The 20,888-nt window shown below is 34.0% G+C and overlaps 1 protein-coding gene across 3 annotated transcripts in view; it reads right to left on the bottom strand.

Annotated features, from left to right (window-relative positions):
* Positions 1-20,888, bottom strand: part of LOC128895077 (glutamate receptor 1) — a 609,208-nt gene that overhangs the window by 148,816 nt on the left and 439,504 nt on the right. For all 3 annotated transcript variants that reach the window (XM_054157320.1, XM_054157319.1, XM_054157321.1), the window contains 2 exons: positions 19,145-19,272; positions 15,420-15,549 (listed from right to left, as the gene is read on the bottom strand). In XM_054157320.1, the coding sequence (XP_054013295.1) occupies positions 15,420-15,549; positions 19,145-19,272 (258 nt within the window). The remainder of the gene's footprint in view (positions 1-15,419; positions 15,550-19,144; positions 19,273-20,888) is intronic.

The following is a 20,888-nucleotide window of genomic DNA, read 5'->3' as shown; positions in this document are numbered from 1 at the left end:
GTAGTATGACATGAACGTCTAAAAATAAGGAAACTGTTGCATTTTTGTTTTCCATTTGTCAAGATTTTTAGATCTTTAGTTATCTATCGTGACTTGCACTGATAAATAATCGACCGTATAAACAAATTTGAAGGACCTTTGTTGAACACATCTGACGCTCTGCTATTTTACAATATTTTCTAGAACAAATTTTACAACATACACTCCAAAGTGTATACATCTATCTATCATCATTTGAACTGTCTCAATTACGTATTTTCTACGTTAAAAATTCTCGAAAAATTGCCCTGTTCCTCGAGGAGCAGCTCGCTTTAAGTCGCACAAGTTCGAGGTCGAGTTCGTGTCCGTGAACGTAATCACCTTGAACCAATGATGCAAAGACCTTTAACGGCAACGTTACCTTGAAAGTTAGCACACGCTAAGACGACTCGTTAAAATGGACAGGTATGGGTCAGTGAAGTCCCTTCACTTCGCGAAGTTGTTCCAAAAAGAAAACCAAAACTTTGGGTAGAGGGAGACCTGGCGGCCTGGAATGCAGTTTGTCTGACCTAAACACCTTGTTAGGAGTTTCGAGTAGTTTGGTAAACCACGTTTGGTTGGTGCGTTCCATGCACGTAGAATTTTTTTAACTGAAACGCTATCATTAGGAAGACAGGTTCATGACATTATGGGCCGATTATGATGTGAAACACTTTTCAACATACATATTATACAGGCTATCTTGTTTGTACTGATCGATTTAATCCTTTCATACCTAGCATGCATTGTAATAATCGTGGAATTCAAGTTTATTTCAACAAATAATAAGTTTCACATTTCTTTAAATGGCTCTCATAGTCTTCTTATCACTGTAAGATTCGCAAGTTTTAAGAATGTTTATTAATATAAAGTAAACAATTTCTTAAGATAATAAATGTTATATTTTATTACTAGTACAACCTCATTATCATGGTACAGTATATGACTTTTAAAAATATTTATTAATATAAATTTTGTTTAAAGAATATTTACAGTTTTCTTTAATGTGCTGTTTACAAGTGTTTGTTGTTAGTCAGACTTTATGTTCTAAAAAGATAACAATTGATAAAGAAGTCACTATATGAAGTATGTTTAGCATAGAACTCATTATCACTTGCTCTGTTGATTATCAATTATGATGTAAATATAGGCGTTCTCTATTTGTATATTATAACTATTTAATAATAAAAGAAATATATTTATTTTTACATGTTATAAATATAAAGACTGTAAAATCTAGCAAAGGTTCTTATGCCTTTATTAATACGAAGTGAATAAAAATTGAAAAAATTTATTTGAGAATTACACATCCATCTTTTATGTTACACATACATAGATGCTCTGAAATTGTATAATTTGTATGATTACCATAAATGTCACTACATGAATTATGTGATAATCTAACCATACGAAAATCAAGGAAATACTAATATTTAAAATAGAGATGTTCTGTAATTGTTCAATTTATATGATTATCATAAAGGTCGCCACAAGAGCAACGCTGTAATCCTACTATACAATAATCAATGGAATATGTACATACAAAATATAGATGCTTTCTATTAAGATAATTTATATGATTACCATAAGCACATATGAGCCGTTCACTGCACAAATCGATTAATTCCACCAGTCACGTGAAAACTGTAACAATACTGACGATTATTTCTTGGCTATTCTTTCTCATTAATTTTATATAACGTCAGATGAGAGCTACATCCGTGTTTCTTCATTCTACAATATTTATCTGAATTTATATTATGAAGGAAAATTTAGACAACAATGTAAGTACATTGTTACATCGCATTTTCAACTTTTTATTTTATGAAGTTAATCGATTTGCACAATGATCGGTTCATATATATATATATATATATATATGATGTTCATATATATATCTATATATATATATATATATATATATATATATATATATATATATGATTATACGTGAAACAAATACTTAATATCAAATACAAATATCTTGTACTAGTATAATTCGCACATTTTTCTTAAAGCCCACCACATGGGCTTTTCGATAAACAAAATAGCCGAACCAGGAAGCTAAGCTACGAGTATACATACACAGAAATCTCCAACATGCAAAGCTAAATCTCGTTCCCCTGTTAGTCCGTTCCTTTAGCTGTTCCGGCGCTAATCGAGGTAGACTGCGTCGTCTGGCGTTACACAAGGACGGAATCGAGGGCAAAGGGCGTGCAAGCAAGGGTAGCTAAGGTAGCGTTCGACGCACGAAGTAGACGACCAACGCCGGTCCCTAAAGTATATTTGCATTTGCATTCTGTAATTAAACTCCGTCCGTCCGTGGGTTGCTCGTTCTTATGGCGGTTCGTTTTGTCGAAGAAGAGCAATTGCTCGGAATCCTAAATAGCTTCGTCGTGCGCCAGACGCGTGAGCGAGTTATAATGAAACGAATGCCAGCAAAGCACGAAACGGCCAACCAGCCAGCAGCAGGGGTGATTAATCGTTTCGGTCGAACGATCGTCCCGCGAGCTTCATTAAGTAATTAAATTCTCGCCCCCCGCCACCCTACGGGGCTAATGTTTCGATTGATCCGCTCGATTAGAAGAGCTTGGTTGATATCTTTTTCCACCGCCGGTACACTTGCAATCACTTTGCTAGAACTATCGCACTTAATTTATTTTCGAATCAGCAATCCTTGATTTTGTTCTTTTTGGATTTATATTGTTTAGACTTCGAACTTAGAGGGAGACTTTTCATATTTTAATCCTTTCACTGCCAACTATGAGATGTCTCCTATAGTTCGATTTGAATGAAATTATTTAAGGGATGTGTTTAGAACCTTTTGAGTCATGAATTATTGCAAAAGAAGATCGTAAATTGTCTTTTTAAAACAATATATTTAATATTATCTTTTATTATCAAAATAATAGCCTACATTACACGTCCGTATTAAATCTTGGCCCCCCAAGGCAAAACGCTTCAAATTTCCCTGGCAGTGAATGGGTTAATATTTATTTTTGAATTCGTATGGGAAATAGTTCAGAAGAGTTTTTTTTGTTTAACTTTGTACAGGTTTCCATTATTAGCTTACATGTGTAATTTTATTTTTTTGTATGAGTTGTTATTTTTGAAAAGTTTAGCTAAGAAAGACCATACTTCCTAATGACTGAAACATTCTAATTGAATTCATTTTTATGAATCGTTCGATGAAAGCAACAATCGAATGTTATTCAAGAATTTATTGTTTATTGAAATAAAATCTTTATTGAAAAATAAATGTAGAAAAAGAACTGCAAACAAACAGAAATACGATTTATTAATGAAATTTGAAATACAAAATGGTCAATTAATTCTATAAATTTTTGGCCCGAATAGACCAATACTAATAGTATATATAATCCAGGTGTGGAAGAAATTAGAAAACGAGTAAGTATTAAAAGAAGAAACGTAAATATAAAGTGACTAGAGGAACAAGAAGAATTTTCTTTTTACTCAAAGAAGAAAAATGTAGGACTGAGGAGGTTATCTCTTGCACTAGCAAATCCTTTTTTATTATACAGAGTACCAAATTAGGATGCTTAAGTGTCTACCTAATAAAAACCTATAACTTCTAACAACAACTTTTCAAAAAGATTATATCTTGAATATATCAATGGATAAAGTATTCCATAAAAATCAAAAGTATTAAACGATCCATATAAATTCATCCGTATAAAAAGAATTCCATATAAATAAAAAATATTGATTGATCAATTAAATCATTTACTCCCTTAAAAGAGTACATAATTTTCTGTAAAAGATCATTCTCGTTTAAGGAAATAATTCATCATAACACCCAATTTCTCCAGAATGATTAAGAAACCATTTCAGCAGGAATGCTTGCGTTAATATGCCCAGAATGAATTACCTTCCTGCCCGGTAGCGCGAGGGTTAACACCACCCTTTGCATACTACAGTTTGCGGACGCGCACCATTCCAATGATACTTTGAGCAACGAAACAGCAAACGTTTCCTCGAATTCAATTAAACTTTGACGAATAATAGATGTAAGGTTATTATATTTTCCTCGTATTTGTCTAGTGAAAATACGCGCGAAAATTAATGAAATTCATCGCGCCATAACTCCTTCTGCTAACACAAGCTTAAAGAATTCTTTGAATCTGCGTAAACTTTCAACGAGGTGCTAAATACGATAAAACTGTCGGACGCAGCGATCGTTGGACAAATTGCAGCCTCACTTCAGCAAATTCGCGGTATGCGCGGCTTAAATAATGAACGGCTTACGCAAATGGCGAAAGTAAAAGGAAAAACTTCGCCTTGAAGCGTGCAACTGGTTCGACCTTCGAGGTCAAATTATTTCCTCGAATCACCAAATGTTACTTGTCGCGATGCTAATTCACGCAACTAATAATAATCGAGAAGTCTGCGGTTACGTGACATACGAATAATCAGCATACCTTTTGTTATCACCTCACCCTTTAATTTACTCTATCTAATTAAAAAAACAACTAATTATTTAGACTTCTTATGTAGAGTTTACAGAAATATTAATTTTATTTTTATAAATTTAAAATAGATTCTATATCATAAATAATTTGTAAAACGAAGTGAGATCCGACAAAAAACTTCAAAAAAGTAAAAAAATTACGTCAAGTACATGAAAATGTTGAGGACTCAAGGAGTTATCATTGAAAAATAGAAGATCCCCATAAAAAAACTACAAAAAAGTAAAAACAGATGCGAAATATAAATGAGCTGCCAGATGATTTGCCTAGATTTCCGCGGCCTGGAAGTCAAATGGTTGGCGTGGCCAGGCAAGGTCAAAGTGTCGATGAATAAGAATTATTTTAAAACGCAAAATAATGAAAATGTACTCATATTGTCAGAGTTTTAAACTGACAAATTATCTGAAAGCTTGCGAGAGTAAAGGTATTGGCGTCGACGAATGACCTTAGAAATATTTTAAAACTCAATACAATGAAAGTGTATTCATAATATTGTCGGAGTTCTAAATTGACAAATTACCTGAAAGTGTGACAGAGAAAGTATGGGTATTGATGATCTGAGAATGCCTTGCCTGGCCACGCCAAGCATTTGACTTCCAGGCCGCGGAAGTCTAGGCAAATCATCTGGCAGCTCATTTCGATTTCACATCTTTTTTTACTTTCTTGTAGTTTTTTTATGGGGATCTTCTATTTTTCAATGATAACTCCTTGAGTCCTCCACATTTTCATGTACTTGGCGTAATTTTTTGACTTTTTTGAAGTTTTTTGTTATATTAACTAGTAAATATTGTTTGGACTATATCTATCTTAGAGACTTCCGAGAATATGTAAAATATCATTGATTATAAAAAAAGAAGTTAAGAAACTACAATTTCACTGAAAAGTTTTTTGGGAAATTGATCGGTGTACGAATACATTCTACACCCACTGTATATACTCGATACTTCGTTTGTGTAAAAGGAACTGCAGTCGAAGAAAAAAGGATAGAACAATTTAATTACATAAGACTGATACTGTTATATAACTGTTAGTTTTACTTTATTATTATTTTTTAAGTTTATTTGATCAAAAATCGAAAGAAAACCGTTATGAATTGTGTTGTTAGTGATTTAACAATGTCATTGTGTTGTCACTGGCATGTATCACACCTGACAGAGCGAACAAATAATTTGTTTCTTCAACTAATTGATTTCCTTATATTATGATTTTATAATACGTCAATCAATTCATGCTGTTTATTTTACAACGTTTTCTTCAATAGTTCTTTCAATAGCGAAGTTTGTTATAGACCAAAGCAGAACTTCAATTATAATTAAAGTGATGATGATTCAAAAACTTGTATGAACTTGTTTTTAATTAATTATAATTTTGTAACTGAATGTTGCTATTGAAAATGTATTATGAAAATCGCCAATTGAGTCAGGAATAATATTTTGAGTGTTAATATATCATAAGTCAGATATTCCTTGACTATCGTTAACTACAAAAGCAAACAAATATTTATCCTTGATATGTATAAATAAGATACTTTAACGAACAACTGTGAAGTAGTTCTGCTATGAGTTCATGAATGAAATAAGGAATTAGTTATTATCATTTGATCAGCAATAATAACTGTTGTTATTGAGGAATGATAACCTCGTTAAGTGTGATTTGTGACCGTTTCCGCAAATGGTTTTTCTTTAGTTATCGAAACAAGCATTACTCAATGTCAACCACGATTCCTTATGTACGTTCAAAGCACAATCCAAGTGCATATTCTTGTATGTGTATTAGTTCACAGAGGCGTGTATTTACCGCAAGCATTGAAACTCAGTGTCACATATATTTTCGTTTGCACGCTTAGTTTAAGAGCAGCTGAAAAATCCGAGTTTTACGAGTTACTAGACCGTGTCGGTATGAAATTAAAATTCACACGGTCTCATATTGAAATATGCAAATGTATCTCCTTGTCATGCATTCGCTAAGGACAAATTTTGTCATTGAATTTACAATGTTCTTTGAATATTAAATTATTCCTGCTGATTTACTTCTTCCATAGGTACTTCAATAATTTGTAGTAATACAATTCCTCTTCAAATCTCTTACTTCAAATCTACCACTTTTTGTGACGTTAAAACACCATAAAAAAGAAACTACACTTCTGAATTAAAACTTTTGAAAATAAGTATTTCATACGCAGAAATTCCAATTCCAATATTTAGTTAAGGAAAGGTAAATATGATTCTAAACAATCTGTGAGTACAAATAACGATCGAACGAACTGAATTCTAGAGTGATGTTAAAAATCAGCTTTTTTTCGTTAAACAGAATGATTAAAAAATGTTTCTATCCATCAATCGTTTGATGTCTATGAAGTACCGTAGTGCTAGATTTTTGGCAAATCCGAAAATTTGTGAAAGCTGTGAAGATTCAAAGAGAACGGAGCATAAAGGGAGTAGTATACATACATCGACACGGTTCGAGTGTTCCTTTATAGTCGAAACTAGGGTAATACTTTTATCTTTATCAGTTTTTTTTATGCTTGGACAAAAAGTGAATTCTTTACTAAAAAATCGAATTTTCATTTAAAACGTTACAACTTCGTCAATTTAGTAATTTGTTTACTTTTCCAAAGTCACGATATAAAAAGCTACCTGATGATTATAAACTATTTCAGCCTGAAGTAGAGATATCCATCCCACCATACAGGTGTTCTTTTTCGTTTAGCAAGAAATCGACATTATTTATTTTATCGATACACGGAAGTATGTTCTTTATAATAATAATATGCATATTTAATGACAAAACCATGAGACCTATTTGTTCTATCTTTTACTTGGAATAAATTCTCAAAAAACTCTTACTTTTCAACCAAATAAAACTGATTAGCTTTTTAATGTGTCAGAGTTGAAGTTTATGAGTTCGACTTGAATCGTGGTCCGAGCAAGACGTATTTACGTGTTCGTGCCAACGAGTCTATTCAGCTATTTACAGTGTTAGCATTGTGTCTGTGTGACAATAATATGTGATTTAGTTTTCATTCTACGCTATCTTAGTGTTAAAACTTTTCGTGTATTTCGAAAAGCACAACGAAGCCTCTGACTACAGGAGCTTCATTGTCTCACACTCCTCAAAAAGCCATGGATTCCACAGTACAGAAAATCACCTACCACAACCTCCTACGCTCAAATGACTCAAAGAGTACAATTTCCAACGAGAGAACAAGCAATAGTACTTGATGCAATCGAATGAATTTCAATTCGTGAATACACCTTGGCTATCGGAAAAAATGATTGATCCTATAAATATCAGATTTGTGTCTCGTATCTCGCAAAGCCGTGTCTGTTTATATTTAAGCAGCAAGGAAATAGCCGACAAGTTAACTGAGAATCCTACCAAAGCACACACTCTAACAATCAGACCGCTAATCCTATCCAACGTCTGTTCCATTATACCATACAACATTATATCATTACAGAAGAACTCTCAAAACTTAGTATCCACCCGGTATCCCCAATCACTTTCATTAGAGCAGGTATGAATGACCCCGGTTTTTCCCACGTCTTAAGTTTTCGGAGACAAATGTATATACAACCAGATGAAGTACCAGAAATTCCAGAGTCTCTCTCGATTAATAACGACAATACTGACTACTGGATTTACTTAATGACGGAAAAATTAACATGCTTTCTATGCAAGGAAGAAGGTCACCTTGCCAGATCCTGCAAAAATGTAACCCCAGCACTACAACCGTCAACCAGTAAAGATGCTGTAGCGGCTAGCTGTAATCGTTTGAAAAGACTTCGAACGTGCAAACGGCTAGCACGGTTTATGACACGAACCATAGCAGAACTATTTTTAAGAAAGCCATTGTAACGAATAGAGTTTTTGTAAAGCATGCACGTAGCTAGGGTTTGCCAACGGCCTCGATAGTTAAGCGCTAGTGTCATAAACCCTGAGTTTCTTCAAGGGTTTTCGACGAGACGTCAGGCGACCATCGGCTGGTCCCGCCATAGATCTAGGACCCTGGGAAATTCCGCTGCGTTGCCACCTTCTTCAGCAAACGCTACCTCTGCCAAATGGCATCCCCGCAAAACAACGGGCCATGGGCACCCTGAGGGGGCACGCCACGATTTGGCGGGACTTGACGAGTTAGTCTGGTACGAGTCACCCTTGGGGACAGTCGCAAAAATAAACGGAATTTCTCCTACCAGTGATCTATCAATTAAACACGTCAATCATTACCATCCCTTCAATGCCATCACAGAACCCAAACCAACGAAGCCACTGACAGCGCCTCCAACCGAACCATCGATAGATACACCAACAATTAAAACCGGCACTAAAAGAGCACTTTCACAGACTTCATTCGAAAACGTTCTAGAATACGTAACTCTGGGCGACCTGAATTTTATGTAAGACTCCGGCAACTATTCTAAACGCATAAAAAAACATCAACGCTCACAAAAAAAACGACACGATCCATTTCACCCAACCCAAACTGCGAAAAAATAGACGAAATACTTACACCAGCCAAAGAAGAAATTGAACACAACGGTACCAAATACATTTTAAACTACGATCAATTAAAAAATTTTTTGGAAAACGCGTATGGATCACCCGATCCAACCGAAATATCAAGAACATTTACAACAAACATACAGGCTCAAATAGAAATGATGAGAAATGTATAACCTCTCCTGAAAGAACGCAGTATAAAAACCAGATTCCATAGATTACGCAAAAAACTGGCCACTCAACCTCAGGATTCCCGCAGTAACAACGGATCATCAGACATTGACAGTGACACTTCATGAATTACCAAGACAAGAAAGAAGAACCACATGACCAAAAATGGTACAATAAAACATTAATAGATTCCACACTCACCTCCCCAGGAGAAGATTTAATTTCGACAAACAACTAGCAATGGCCTACCAAGGAGCTTCACTGCAGCATAAAAAAAAAAAAAAAAAAAAAAATGTCGAATTGAGTAACCTTCTCCTTTTCGAAGTCGGTTAAAAATAGTCCCATTGTAATCGATCACTGGACTTCTCTGGCTTACGACTAATGTTTTGGAATACAAGTAGCATAGTTCTACGCAAAGAAGAATTAACTATCAAATTGAAAAACGTTGACATTTTCGTTGGTGTCGAGTCGTGGCTAAAACCGGACAAAGAGTTTAAGTTTCCAGGCTTTAATATATATAGGAAGGTTAGGTTACATTCATCTGGTGGAGGTATCGTAGTTTTATTACGTAAAAACATTGCATTTTCGAAAGTCACTCAGATAAACATTTCCGATAACACAATCGAAATGTGTGGCGTCCGTGTAACAAACATCAACCCCACCTTTAAAATAATAACAGGATATAGTTACTAATGTAGGGGACGACAAAAACTGTATTTTAATGGGCGATTTTAATTCTCACCACAGAAACTGGAACTGCGCTAACTCCGATAGCAATGGTGAAAGGTTTTTGCAAGCCATTGATAACCACGATCTCTTTCTCCATAACTCAAATACAATTTCGCACATAGATTTTCATAGAAATAAGAAATCCAACATCGACCTCATACTATCAACAACGGGCATTGCAGATAAAATCTTGGTTAACGTGCAAGATGATCCTCTCGGTTCTGATCATTACTCTATTCACGTAAATATTAATGTCGATAAAAATTTCTACCAAAAAAAAACTCTTAAAATAAATTCTATTCGTACCAAACGGGATAAAGTTCTTGATTGCCTAGACCTCTAGACAATGCTTATTCCGAATTCTTTTCGCCAAACTTTGAGTTAATGTCGGCGAGCGATAAATACAGAGTATTTTTAAACACAGTAACTGACTCAATCAAGGACAATACTCCCCTCCAAAAAATACTTAAACAATCTTATATATACAACAATCCAGTTTCGTGGTTGGATGAAGAATGCAATAAGATCAAGAGACTAAGAAAGGCTGTATTGAAAAAATGGGAACACACTTATAATCTCACCGATCTAATAGAGTACAAAAAAAGTACCTCAGGCCAAAAAACTGTTTAAAAAGAAAGAAAGAAAACTTTAAAGAGTTTACAAAAACCCTCAATTTCCGTACAGATTTAAAATACACTTAGAACAAAACTAAAATTTTTAAAAACAAATGGGCCAATATGATCCCAACGAACGTCAAGTCAAATCTACAAAATGAAAATCTGGTCAACTCCGCTCTCAACAAGATTAGCCCACCATGGGTACCCACCGATGCATCTTATGAACCTATTTCTTATCCGGACGAATTTTTTGATCAGTATTTTAATTTAATCGAATTTAATCTTGCACTAAATGAACGGAATCCCAATTCATCTCCAGGCTTAGATGGAATCAATTATGATGTAATAAAAAAACTACCGTTAAAATATAATTTTACTGGATATCTATAACCAAATGTACTCTAACTCAACACGCAACACTCGTGTAAATTAGGGCCAACTATTGGAAAATATGTGTAAAAAATTTCGATCATATCGGCCTCACTGTTTCTGAGATAAGTGTACCTTTGTATCAAAAACCTAGGTTTTCAGAAGACGCAAAAAAACTAAAAATTTCTATTTCCCGTTCGATTATCGATATAAATGTCATCAAATCGTATTTAATTTTATCAAAATCGATTGAAACACTGGTTTTTCGGAAATTTACTGTCTTCTTTACCCTAGAAAACAATACCCTATGGCTGTGATCAAGGTAACCGCGCTTCCAGTCTTCCGCAATATTGACTGTCGTTGTTTTCTCTTCGAGAAAGTTGTCAGTTGTATTTTCTTATATTTTTTACAGTTTTATCGCGTTCTTTTTACTAACTTTGTGTTGTCGAACTTCTTTTTTTTTTAAATTTTTTTACCACTTCTATGCTCCAAATTCAATTTTCTTTGCGTAGAATTGTTCAGAATCGCTTACATTGTAATAAAAAAAAAATAGAAAAAAGTGATTTTTTTTCTTTTTTTGATATTCCAAGCTCCTTAAGGAAACAGACAACCCTAACGAGATGCTAAATACCGTTTTATCAAACGAAACTTCGTATAATGTCTTTTACACCGATCACAGTGCGGACAAATAGCAAAATTGTGAACAAAAATCAAAATTTCATTACTAATGTAAATATACCGCTACTTATTCACAAAAAAAAAATAAAATTAACTATAAGCATTAATAAAATCACAAAAAAATTAACAAATTTAACAAAAAATTAGCAAACCCCAATTTTGATGAAACTTTGTATACTTGTTTGTGGGACCTTCTTACGAATTACACCATCATTCAGTACGTGCTACTTTTACGTTTTGAGGGAGAAATTAACCCTTTTATCCGAGCCGCTCCTTTTACTTTTGCCCGGAAACGATTAGAGATTTCAAAAAAATGTTCAAGCAAACATTACACTGTTTTTAGAGGCCTATAAACCAATACCAACAAATTAAAAAAAAAAGAAAGTTTTATTTTAATTACCCCCCTCCCTTCGAAATTTTTGAAAATTTATGTTTATTTCTGGATCAGTAAACGCGTTTTTTTTATTCTGAATCCAACAGTGCGTATGAGTTTATGATTATCATACGGGAAAATGATGTAATATTGTAAAATTGTCCCTTTAGTAGTCCATATTTCGAATTCTTTAGGAATTTTTTTCTCATAAATAATAGAAGTTGGACCCATATGTGATTTAACACAATATGCTTCATTTTGGCTGAAGATGTACAAAATAATTTTTAAAGAAATCCATAAATCAATTAAATCAGAAATTTTAACTTCCAATTGTGATCCTACACCAACAGTACGGTTCCTTATTAAAAATTATATAAAACCGAACGTTGCAAGTATTTGTAAAAAAACTTATAAGTTACTTAAAATATAACAAGTAATGTATCAAAATATGTTGAAACACGGGATATCTTTTCCCGTTTTGTCTGTATGTTTGTTTAAAGATAAAGATTGTATTATGGATACAAATGATTGATACCTGATTATTTATAACAATTTCCACGCTGACACACATTTTCTACGATAGAAATCTGCCTCACATTATGATATATACTAATATTGAATTTTGTCCACTTATTCCGTACTGTGCGATGGGAGCAAGATTATAAACTCACCATCTGCGGGATCAGCATGTATATCCAAGGAATTAGGAATACAAATCGTAGAAAATATTGATAACACAGCTTCTGTTTATACTGCAGAATGCATAGCGGTACACAATGCTTTCAAAACTGCTCTTCACCACTCACACCAAAATGTTAAAATCTTCTGTGACTCTCTTAGTGTCCTCCACAGCCTTAGAAACCCTAAAAGTGATGTTAAAGTAAATCCATACATTCTTGAAATTAAAAAAACCTATAACAAATTCATACATGAAACTGCTAATAACAGAAATATTGAACTCTTCCGGATACCCTCACATATAGGTATTGACGGGAATGAAGAAGCTGACGTGCTAGCCAAACTTGCGACTACAACAATAGACGACAATCGCAATCTCGTTCCATTTTCAGATTTCCGGGAACATTTCAAGCGCTAAAGTAACTCAGATACTGATAAATTCACAAGAGAGCAAGGTGTATACAAAGGCAAATAATATTTTCTGTACTATCAACAAAATAGCAAAAGACCATGGTTCACAAATAAGAGGCTTAAGCGAGAAAATATCGTAACATTAAATCGTTGCAGGTCAGATCACTACAGCCTCGCGGCGTCATTCTCTCGGGTCGGTATTACCAACGATTCAAAATGTAATTGTGATGCCGAAATACAAGATTTGAATCATATAATCTGGCAATGTCCACTATATAACTCTCCACCTATCAACTTAATAAAAAGACTGAGAAAGTGTGGTTTCCAACTGCCAATGAATATAAGACTTTTACTTCGTAAGCTCAACAGTAGAACGTGCTCTCACCTTTGTAAATTTATAAAAGAGTGCAATTTGTACATCTAAAAAAAAAAAAAATAAAAATAAATAGAAAAAAACTGCTGTAGACGATAGAAATCCAATGTACAAACAAAGACAACCACTTTGTATTAATCTTTAGATATAAGATGTAAGATATAAGTGTTGTTCATGTATAAACCCATGTAACGCCGTATAATTCTCATCATTAGAGAGTTTTATGAAGGCTTAACAAAACAAAAACAAAAAAACTGTTTATACCACCGTATAGTATCGTAGTGTAAGTAAGATAGAGTTCGTTTTGTCAGGAGTTCCGTTATCGATCTTTTCAGAAGTCCGAAGCAATTCAGGTTATGACGGTTTAAGAAGCATTGAATAATAAAAAGCATGGTATCGAGTTTCGTCACTGCTTCAATGTTGTTGCTCGTGCAGTACCATTACACGATTACAATTTCTATGAAAGCATTTGCTGCACATGCAATCAGTGTACAGGTATCTGTTTATCACGATTTCCTCTTTCCATTACAGTGTGCCATTGTAATCTTGCATCATTAATAAGATTACAAATAAACTGTTCATATCAAGATACTTTTTGAGGAGTTGTTTTTATTAAACTGAAATTTATTATTTTTACTCCATTATTAATGTTCATTAATGTTCTTTCACAATCCTGGAAATATTTCTTCCATCATTCATAAATATGATTGTATGATTGGTAAATTTGTTGATATTCAATCTGTGCCAATTTAAACTTGACTGCTTGACTTCATTGCACTACTCAAAAATCCATTTAATATCCACAATCTACATAGCTGTACGATTTGTAAATATATTATTGTACTAATTTAAATAAACATATCCAGTGTCCATATAAATTTTCTACATAAGGTACAATTACTTCATGACATAGAGAGTTAAATTAATAAACAGAGTACTGTTTAGGTTAAGGAGCAGATGCGATCTGTTACAGTCAGGAATAAAATAATAAGACACCCTAATAATTTCTAAATTTTCATTTAATAGGTAACATAAACGAAATTTAATGTATGTGTAACATTTTATGCTGTTTTTGTTCAAATGTTCCAGTTGTTTAAACTAAGATGTCGATACTCGATATGATTTTATCTGAAGAAATATAAATACTGAAGAAAATCAGTGGGACAAAAAAATAATGCAGTCCCATAAATATTCGTACCTTCTATGTCTAGTAAAGAAATCTGTCTAAATTAAATGATAGGTTTGATATTTTCATATAATTGTTTCATTTATAAATATGTACATGAATAAACTTTACACTTGTATGAATCTATAATGTATTACTTATTTGAGAATATCAAACCTATCATTTAATTTAGACAGAGTTCTTTACTAGACATAGAAGGTACGAATATTTATGGGACTGACTGTAGGTATGACTAAAAAATAGAACGTCCAAAATCAATTTGACAGGTTTACTTAATAATCACTATTACACAGGACCCCTTTAATTTTAATTATTAACCGCTATATCAAATACTGACATTTTAATTTAGCTAACTGGAACTTATGACCACGCACAGTATGAAATGTTGCATATACAATAAAATTAATTTATGTTACTTATCGTAAAAAAATTTGTTACATTAGTAGAGTGTCCTATCTTTTCGTTTCCGACTGTACAGAATCTTTCCATAATGCAGGTTAGGAAGTGTTGAAAACCATTGAATAATAGAAACCACGCTCACGATTTTCGTCCCTGTGAAGGTTTCGTTATACCATTCCAAGATTACAATTTCGACGGATACACGAGCGAACGGGGTCTACCGATTTTCCACGGCATCGGAGCGAGACAGTTGGCCACCGGAGACCAAAGGGGCTGGATCCTTAGCAGATGTAATAAAAATAGAAGCGTCACATATACGACGGGGACAAGGAACGAAGGTAAAACGAGGGTTGCCGCAACGCGATGCAGCCTATAGGGTAGCGCTGTAAAATGAGAAATGCATGAGAAAGTCAGAGGGTTGGGAACTTACCGTCGTGGGAGTCATAGAGGTAGATGATTTTCTTCCAGCCGTAGTATCGCACCGTGTCGATGATGGCGCGATGATAATCCGGACGCATGCTTATGGCGAAATCCAGGAGACGAGAGGACGGCGTCAGTACCTGAACATAACACGAGCAGGCTTTATGTAACGTCCACTCGATCCTTCGACTTTTAGATTTTATTCGACCGCGATTCTCCAACACCCAAATTTAACCCTTCGAGGAAACGTTAGCTGTAACCGTATTCTTTCTCTCTGGATTGAGAGAAATCTGCGTGAACGCCGCGCCGGGGAGGAAATATAACCGTAAATATTTATGATGTTTGCACGAATGACAGCCCATTGGAAAGATTCTCGGGATATGCGCGATATTGGCTTGTTCTGTAAATTCCTCCCTTCGGTTCCTGGAAGCGACATAGCAATCTAAGTGAATTATGGTTCCATTTGAATGCACGGGTCTTGTTCATTACTCATGAATCGACGGAAAGACGTATTCAGTCTTAATCGAGTTTATATTGCTGAAATGTGTAACATTGCACGCATGAATTTTTAGTTTGGTCAAAATGCTTCAGAGACAAACTCATCCAAATTAATATTCTCTACTCATTTTTTTCAATTTTTGTTTGTAAACGATCGTCATTTTGCAACGACACAATACTTTCCCAAATCCATAAGTGCATCCAAAACTATAATCACATATTTCATAAGAATGCTTCAATTTATTTATGACTGATTAATCCATGCAAAGAAAATCTGCGAAATCATACAACAATACAAAGAAAGACCTTATCGGACTTACTATATGATGGATTTTGTACACGCTTCTCTGATTTTGACAATAAAATCAACTTAAGTTTGAAAAACGCAGCCTAGTTTATCTTATCTTTTGAACAAATAAAAAATAATAAAAGATGTAGGAATACAATCACAATAGAGATACCAACAATTATTCATTCAATTTGTATAAAAATTCTTAAAAATACTCTCTTTTCGTTCGTTACCTTGATTCACTTCACGTGCCTCAAGTAAATTTCATGTTCAGTTACCTAAAAACCATAGTCTCTTACAGAAAACTGTTATTTTACGTTTTCGACGTATTTTTGCATGCAAAATCACGTCATCGAGTACCATGCCGCTCACCGCAGGGCACTCTGTATATTCGCGAGTAATAAATCTCCGAAGTGCAATATCTTCGCCGCCCGCGTCCTCCGTGATTGCCTTAGCGACACTAACTTCCCGACAAGAACTTACTTCATCAAATTTCTGTGTCTACAAAAGAATTTTCTACGAAGCAAGACTGAGCACAAGATGAATTCGCGTGGAAAAACAAACAAAAGCGTCTTATCCGAGCAATATTATAAGAACGACGCTCTACCCTTCGTCGGGGTTACCAGTAGAAATTAACGTCGTAACGCCATTGAAGATCTCATGGAAATTGAAAAAGATTTCCCTTTATAAATGGTCGCTTTTAACTGTCCGTAATTGACCAGCAAGGGGAGGGTGGAAAAAAAACACAGGGGGAGAGGTTTCGAATCAGCATTACCGCCCGATTACCATTTAAACGACACGAACGTTCGTTACGCGTTCCACCGCATAACAGGACGCACTTATGTTCACGTACACGGTTACACATCTATAGAAAAACTCACGCTTACCGTCCCGTCGAAATATACAGGGGCGCCCATTCATCCAATATGGACGAACGATATCAGTTTTGCAAGTGGTACCGTCGGCCCGATAAATGCGCGATCGTTGCAATTCGACGCGGCGAATAAATTTTCAGTCGGTCCGATTCATTTCGAAATTCAAATTGTAATATGTTTGTACACACCCCATACATATTTATGTATTTATGGGATTTGGTGACTGGGAGGGTCGTGGGTGTGCGTTCGAGAGCTGGTGATTGCGTTACGGCGACAAGCGTTCGCCCGACCGCGCTAATTATCAACGCAGACTCCGCGAGAAGCTATCGATTTTCGGTTGGATTTCCCCGAGCACACGGGCCCGTCAACAGGAAAGTGATGCAGGAAACAAAAAGGAAAGTTGTACTGGTTTGACCAGTACAAGTAGAAGCTATGAGGATAAACCTTGCGGAAAAGGCGATTTCTTCAAAGATGACGCTTTGGATCTGACCAGATGGAGGAATGGGGTCAAATGCGGATTTCCTTGTACATTAATAAAGCGAGAATTTCTGGATGTTTATTTAGAGAATGTTAACTGCTGTATGTTAAAATTTAGAGAGTTTATTGTTGTTCGATGACGAGGTATTCTGGATAAGATTTTGCATATTTACATAAGTTACTGTACTATTCTTTTGTAGTATTTCATATTTCATTCTAGCTATTTAATGACACGCTTCTTGCTATTTTTGGAGGAATTAATAGAAAGTTTAGGTATCAATTAAAAGGAATAGTTTTTGTAACGATTAATCTTTTAATGGTGATACGATTATGAACACATTAATTGACGATTTGTTCAAAATGCAAGTGTGAAAGTTATTCCTCAGCAGGATTATTAAACTCGAAGTAATTCACAACGGTAGGCATGTTAAAATTGAAGTTGTTTATAAAAGTATAAATGTTGAAATTGAAGTTAAAGTTTTCCATGAAAGTAGTAAAGTCAAAATTAAAATTACAAAAACCTAACTTTTCAGGATGTGTTAAATGTTATCTAATCGTATTTCTTTGTATCAAAATTGACTAACACTGTCTTTTTGATAATTTACTGTCTTCTTTACCCTTGAAAACAGTACTCTATGACTGTAACCAAGGTATCCGCGTCTCTGGTTTCCTGCAAATTTTACTCTGTGAATGTTTTCTCTCCGAGAATGTTGTCAGTTATGTTTCCTTATATTTTTTTACAATTTTATCGCGTTTTTTTTTTACTTTCAGTATTCTAAATTAAATTTTAACTGCACAGAACTGTTCAAAATCGCTTAAATGTTAATTTAAAGAAAAGTGTTTTTATTTTTCATTTTTTCATTTCTAAACCATTTAAAGCTGAAAGTATTCATGAAAATATAAATGTCGAAATTAGAGTTCTGCATGAAAGTAGTAGTGTCAAAATTGAAATTCATACAGGTAGGAATGTAAAAATTGAAGGCCATCAGGATAATAGAAATTTTAAAGCTGTAGTTACACTTGAATACAGGAATATTAAAATTACAATTATTTTTGAGAATAAAATCGTATAAAATTAAGGTGAAGTTGAAGTTGAAATTATTCGTGAATATACAAAGGATAAAATTAAAGCGATACCCGAGGGTAGGAATGTTAAATTTGCAGTTATCCATGAAAGTAAAAATACTAAAAACAAATTAATTTACGAAAGTGGCAGTGAGAAATACATGGATAAAACAATAATTATTAAATAAATAATACATAAATATTAATGTTTGGAATTATTTCAACATGATAAAAATTAAAATTCATTAAAAGTTATACTTCGGAATTAAAGATAATTATGTATTTGCTTAATATGTGAATCTTACATCTGACATCAAAGATCCTACAAAGATTCATATTGTTGTTTTAATAAAATTCACGATTTGCTACTTTGTCGGGATGCTGTTGAGCATTGGAAAGGCGTGGAAATAATCGTCGAAGGCCGATAAGTGACAAGAAGATCTGTTAAGGCTATGGTAAAAATAAACGCTATTTTCCCTCGAACGGTGTTATAAGTTTTTATTTAGCTGAGCAGAAAAGCGTGGTACTTACCTTCTCAGGGAACCAGGGCGTCACGAAAGGCATCTGGAACGTGTTGCTGTAAGAATGGAGGGTGTCAAACGAATCCGGACTCACGGAGCCTAGCATGGAAAACACCCCTCTGCTGAATTGGCTGCAGACTGAAACAAACAAACAATGCGAACTTTTCAGATACTTCTTTTTAAAAATGGTCAATTGATGAAATGCATAGTGAATCGCTAACGTCGGAGCCCGACTACACAGTTTCTCGAAATCCTTATTGCTTTAGAGCACATTTGATAAATACATTAAGGAATTGCTCCATAACACAGAAACTATTTAAAAGATAATGAAATATTACTCTATATTGTTTCAATATGTTATTGTTAATCAGTCGATCTATGAACCAATCATATGCGAAAATTATAAAGTTTGGAATTATTTCGACACTAGAATTATTTACAGCAAGAATGAAATAATATAATAATTTAACGTTTTTCTTACTAGCGAACGTATATAAGACACGGTGATGTTACTGTTATTGTAAACAAGAGATATCTATAATAAAAACATGTAAATATTTTTGTTTACCTTGAACTAGAATACGAAAATAGAAAAATAGAAAGAAAATGTAGGCCTGGTAGTGCCAAACAAATTGTTTTTCATTTGAGTTGAAGTACAGTCTGAATAATAAATCAAATGCAAGTCATGATGATTGCTAAGTTTTGTAAAATAGTATTTGTCCAAGAACTCAATTACGTTTAAATAGTATTAAATGTGCCAATTAGCGACAAATGAAAAAATTATAAATATAATAATTTAAAATTGTTTTCTCTTGCGATGTTGGATATTGTTTTACTTAATTTCAATTTATTGCCTCGTTATTAAATATTGTAAATTTGTTAAACACAAAGGACGCATTAAAAAAATACTTCTCAAAAGTGCTTGAAAATCTCAAACCAACACTAAATTTATCGAAAAACTAAATCCCTCGACAAACTAAATTACAAGCTTAATACAATATTAAAGGAAAATAAAATAACGAAAAATTATGGAATTAGAAATGTAAACCTGGTAGGATAAATAGAATTTTACCCTGATTTACCACTGGAAATGACATAACGACCTTTAAAAAAAAAACCACCACATTATACTACTCGGCAGTATTGTTGCAGAATAAGTGCAATGAAACTATCCAGTAAAGAATTATCATCTGCGGCAGACAGATAACTAAATTCACACAGAAATACGAAGATAAGAGTCAAGGTAATTTGTTGAAGAATATTACTGTTTCGTTTTTAAATTACTGAACACCATAATGAATTTGTTCAATGTATTCATGGTAAAATTTGTACAATCAAAGCGATGAAAGGTTGATCCAGAAAAATGTATTAACTTTGACAAATATATGTTAAAGAATAAGTGCAATGTACGCGCAATCGTATCGATGCGCGCTGCGCCATACGTTACCGAAAAAAAAAATATCACTACCATTATCATGAATGCTCTCAATCTTCGACAGACGAACAACCGAAGCGAATTTCGCGGAAATCAGGGGTAAAATCCGGCCAGCCGCCGCAGCATTTCACGCGTAATTTCATTCGCAGCCGCGTCCTTTCACAACGGTGTAATATCTATTCAAAGGTGTCAAAGCATAGCCAGAAGTCCAATAACTCTGTTTTTCATTATGGCGTAACGAACAAAGCGGAAGGGAATTTCATTAAGTTATCAATAGACTTTTGCATCGATAATTTTGGTTGGTTACCCTGGCGATACG

The sequence above is a fragment of the Hylaeus anthracinus genome, unplaced genomic scaffold (assembly GCF_026225885.1).
Source record: "Hylaeus anthracinus isolate JK02 unplaced genomic scaffold, UHH_iyHylAnth1.0_haploid 4, whole genome shotgun sequence".
NCBI classification, from domain to species: domain Eukaryota; kingdom Metazoa; phylum Arthropoda; class Insecta; order Hymenoptera; family Colletidae; genus Hylaeus; species Hylaeus anthracinus.
Note: the sequence above shows the minus strand (reverse complement) of the source record. Positions and strands in the feature narration are given on the sequence as shown.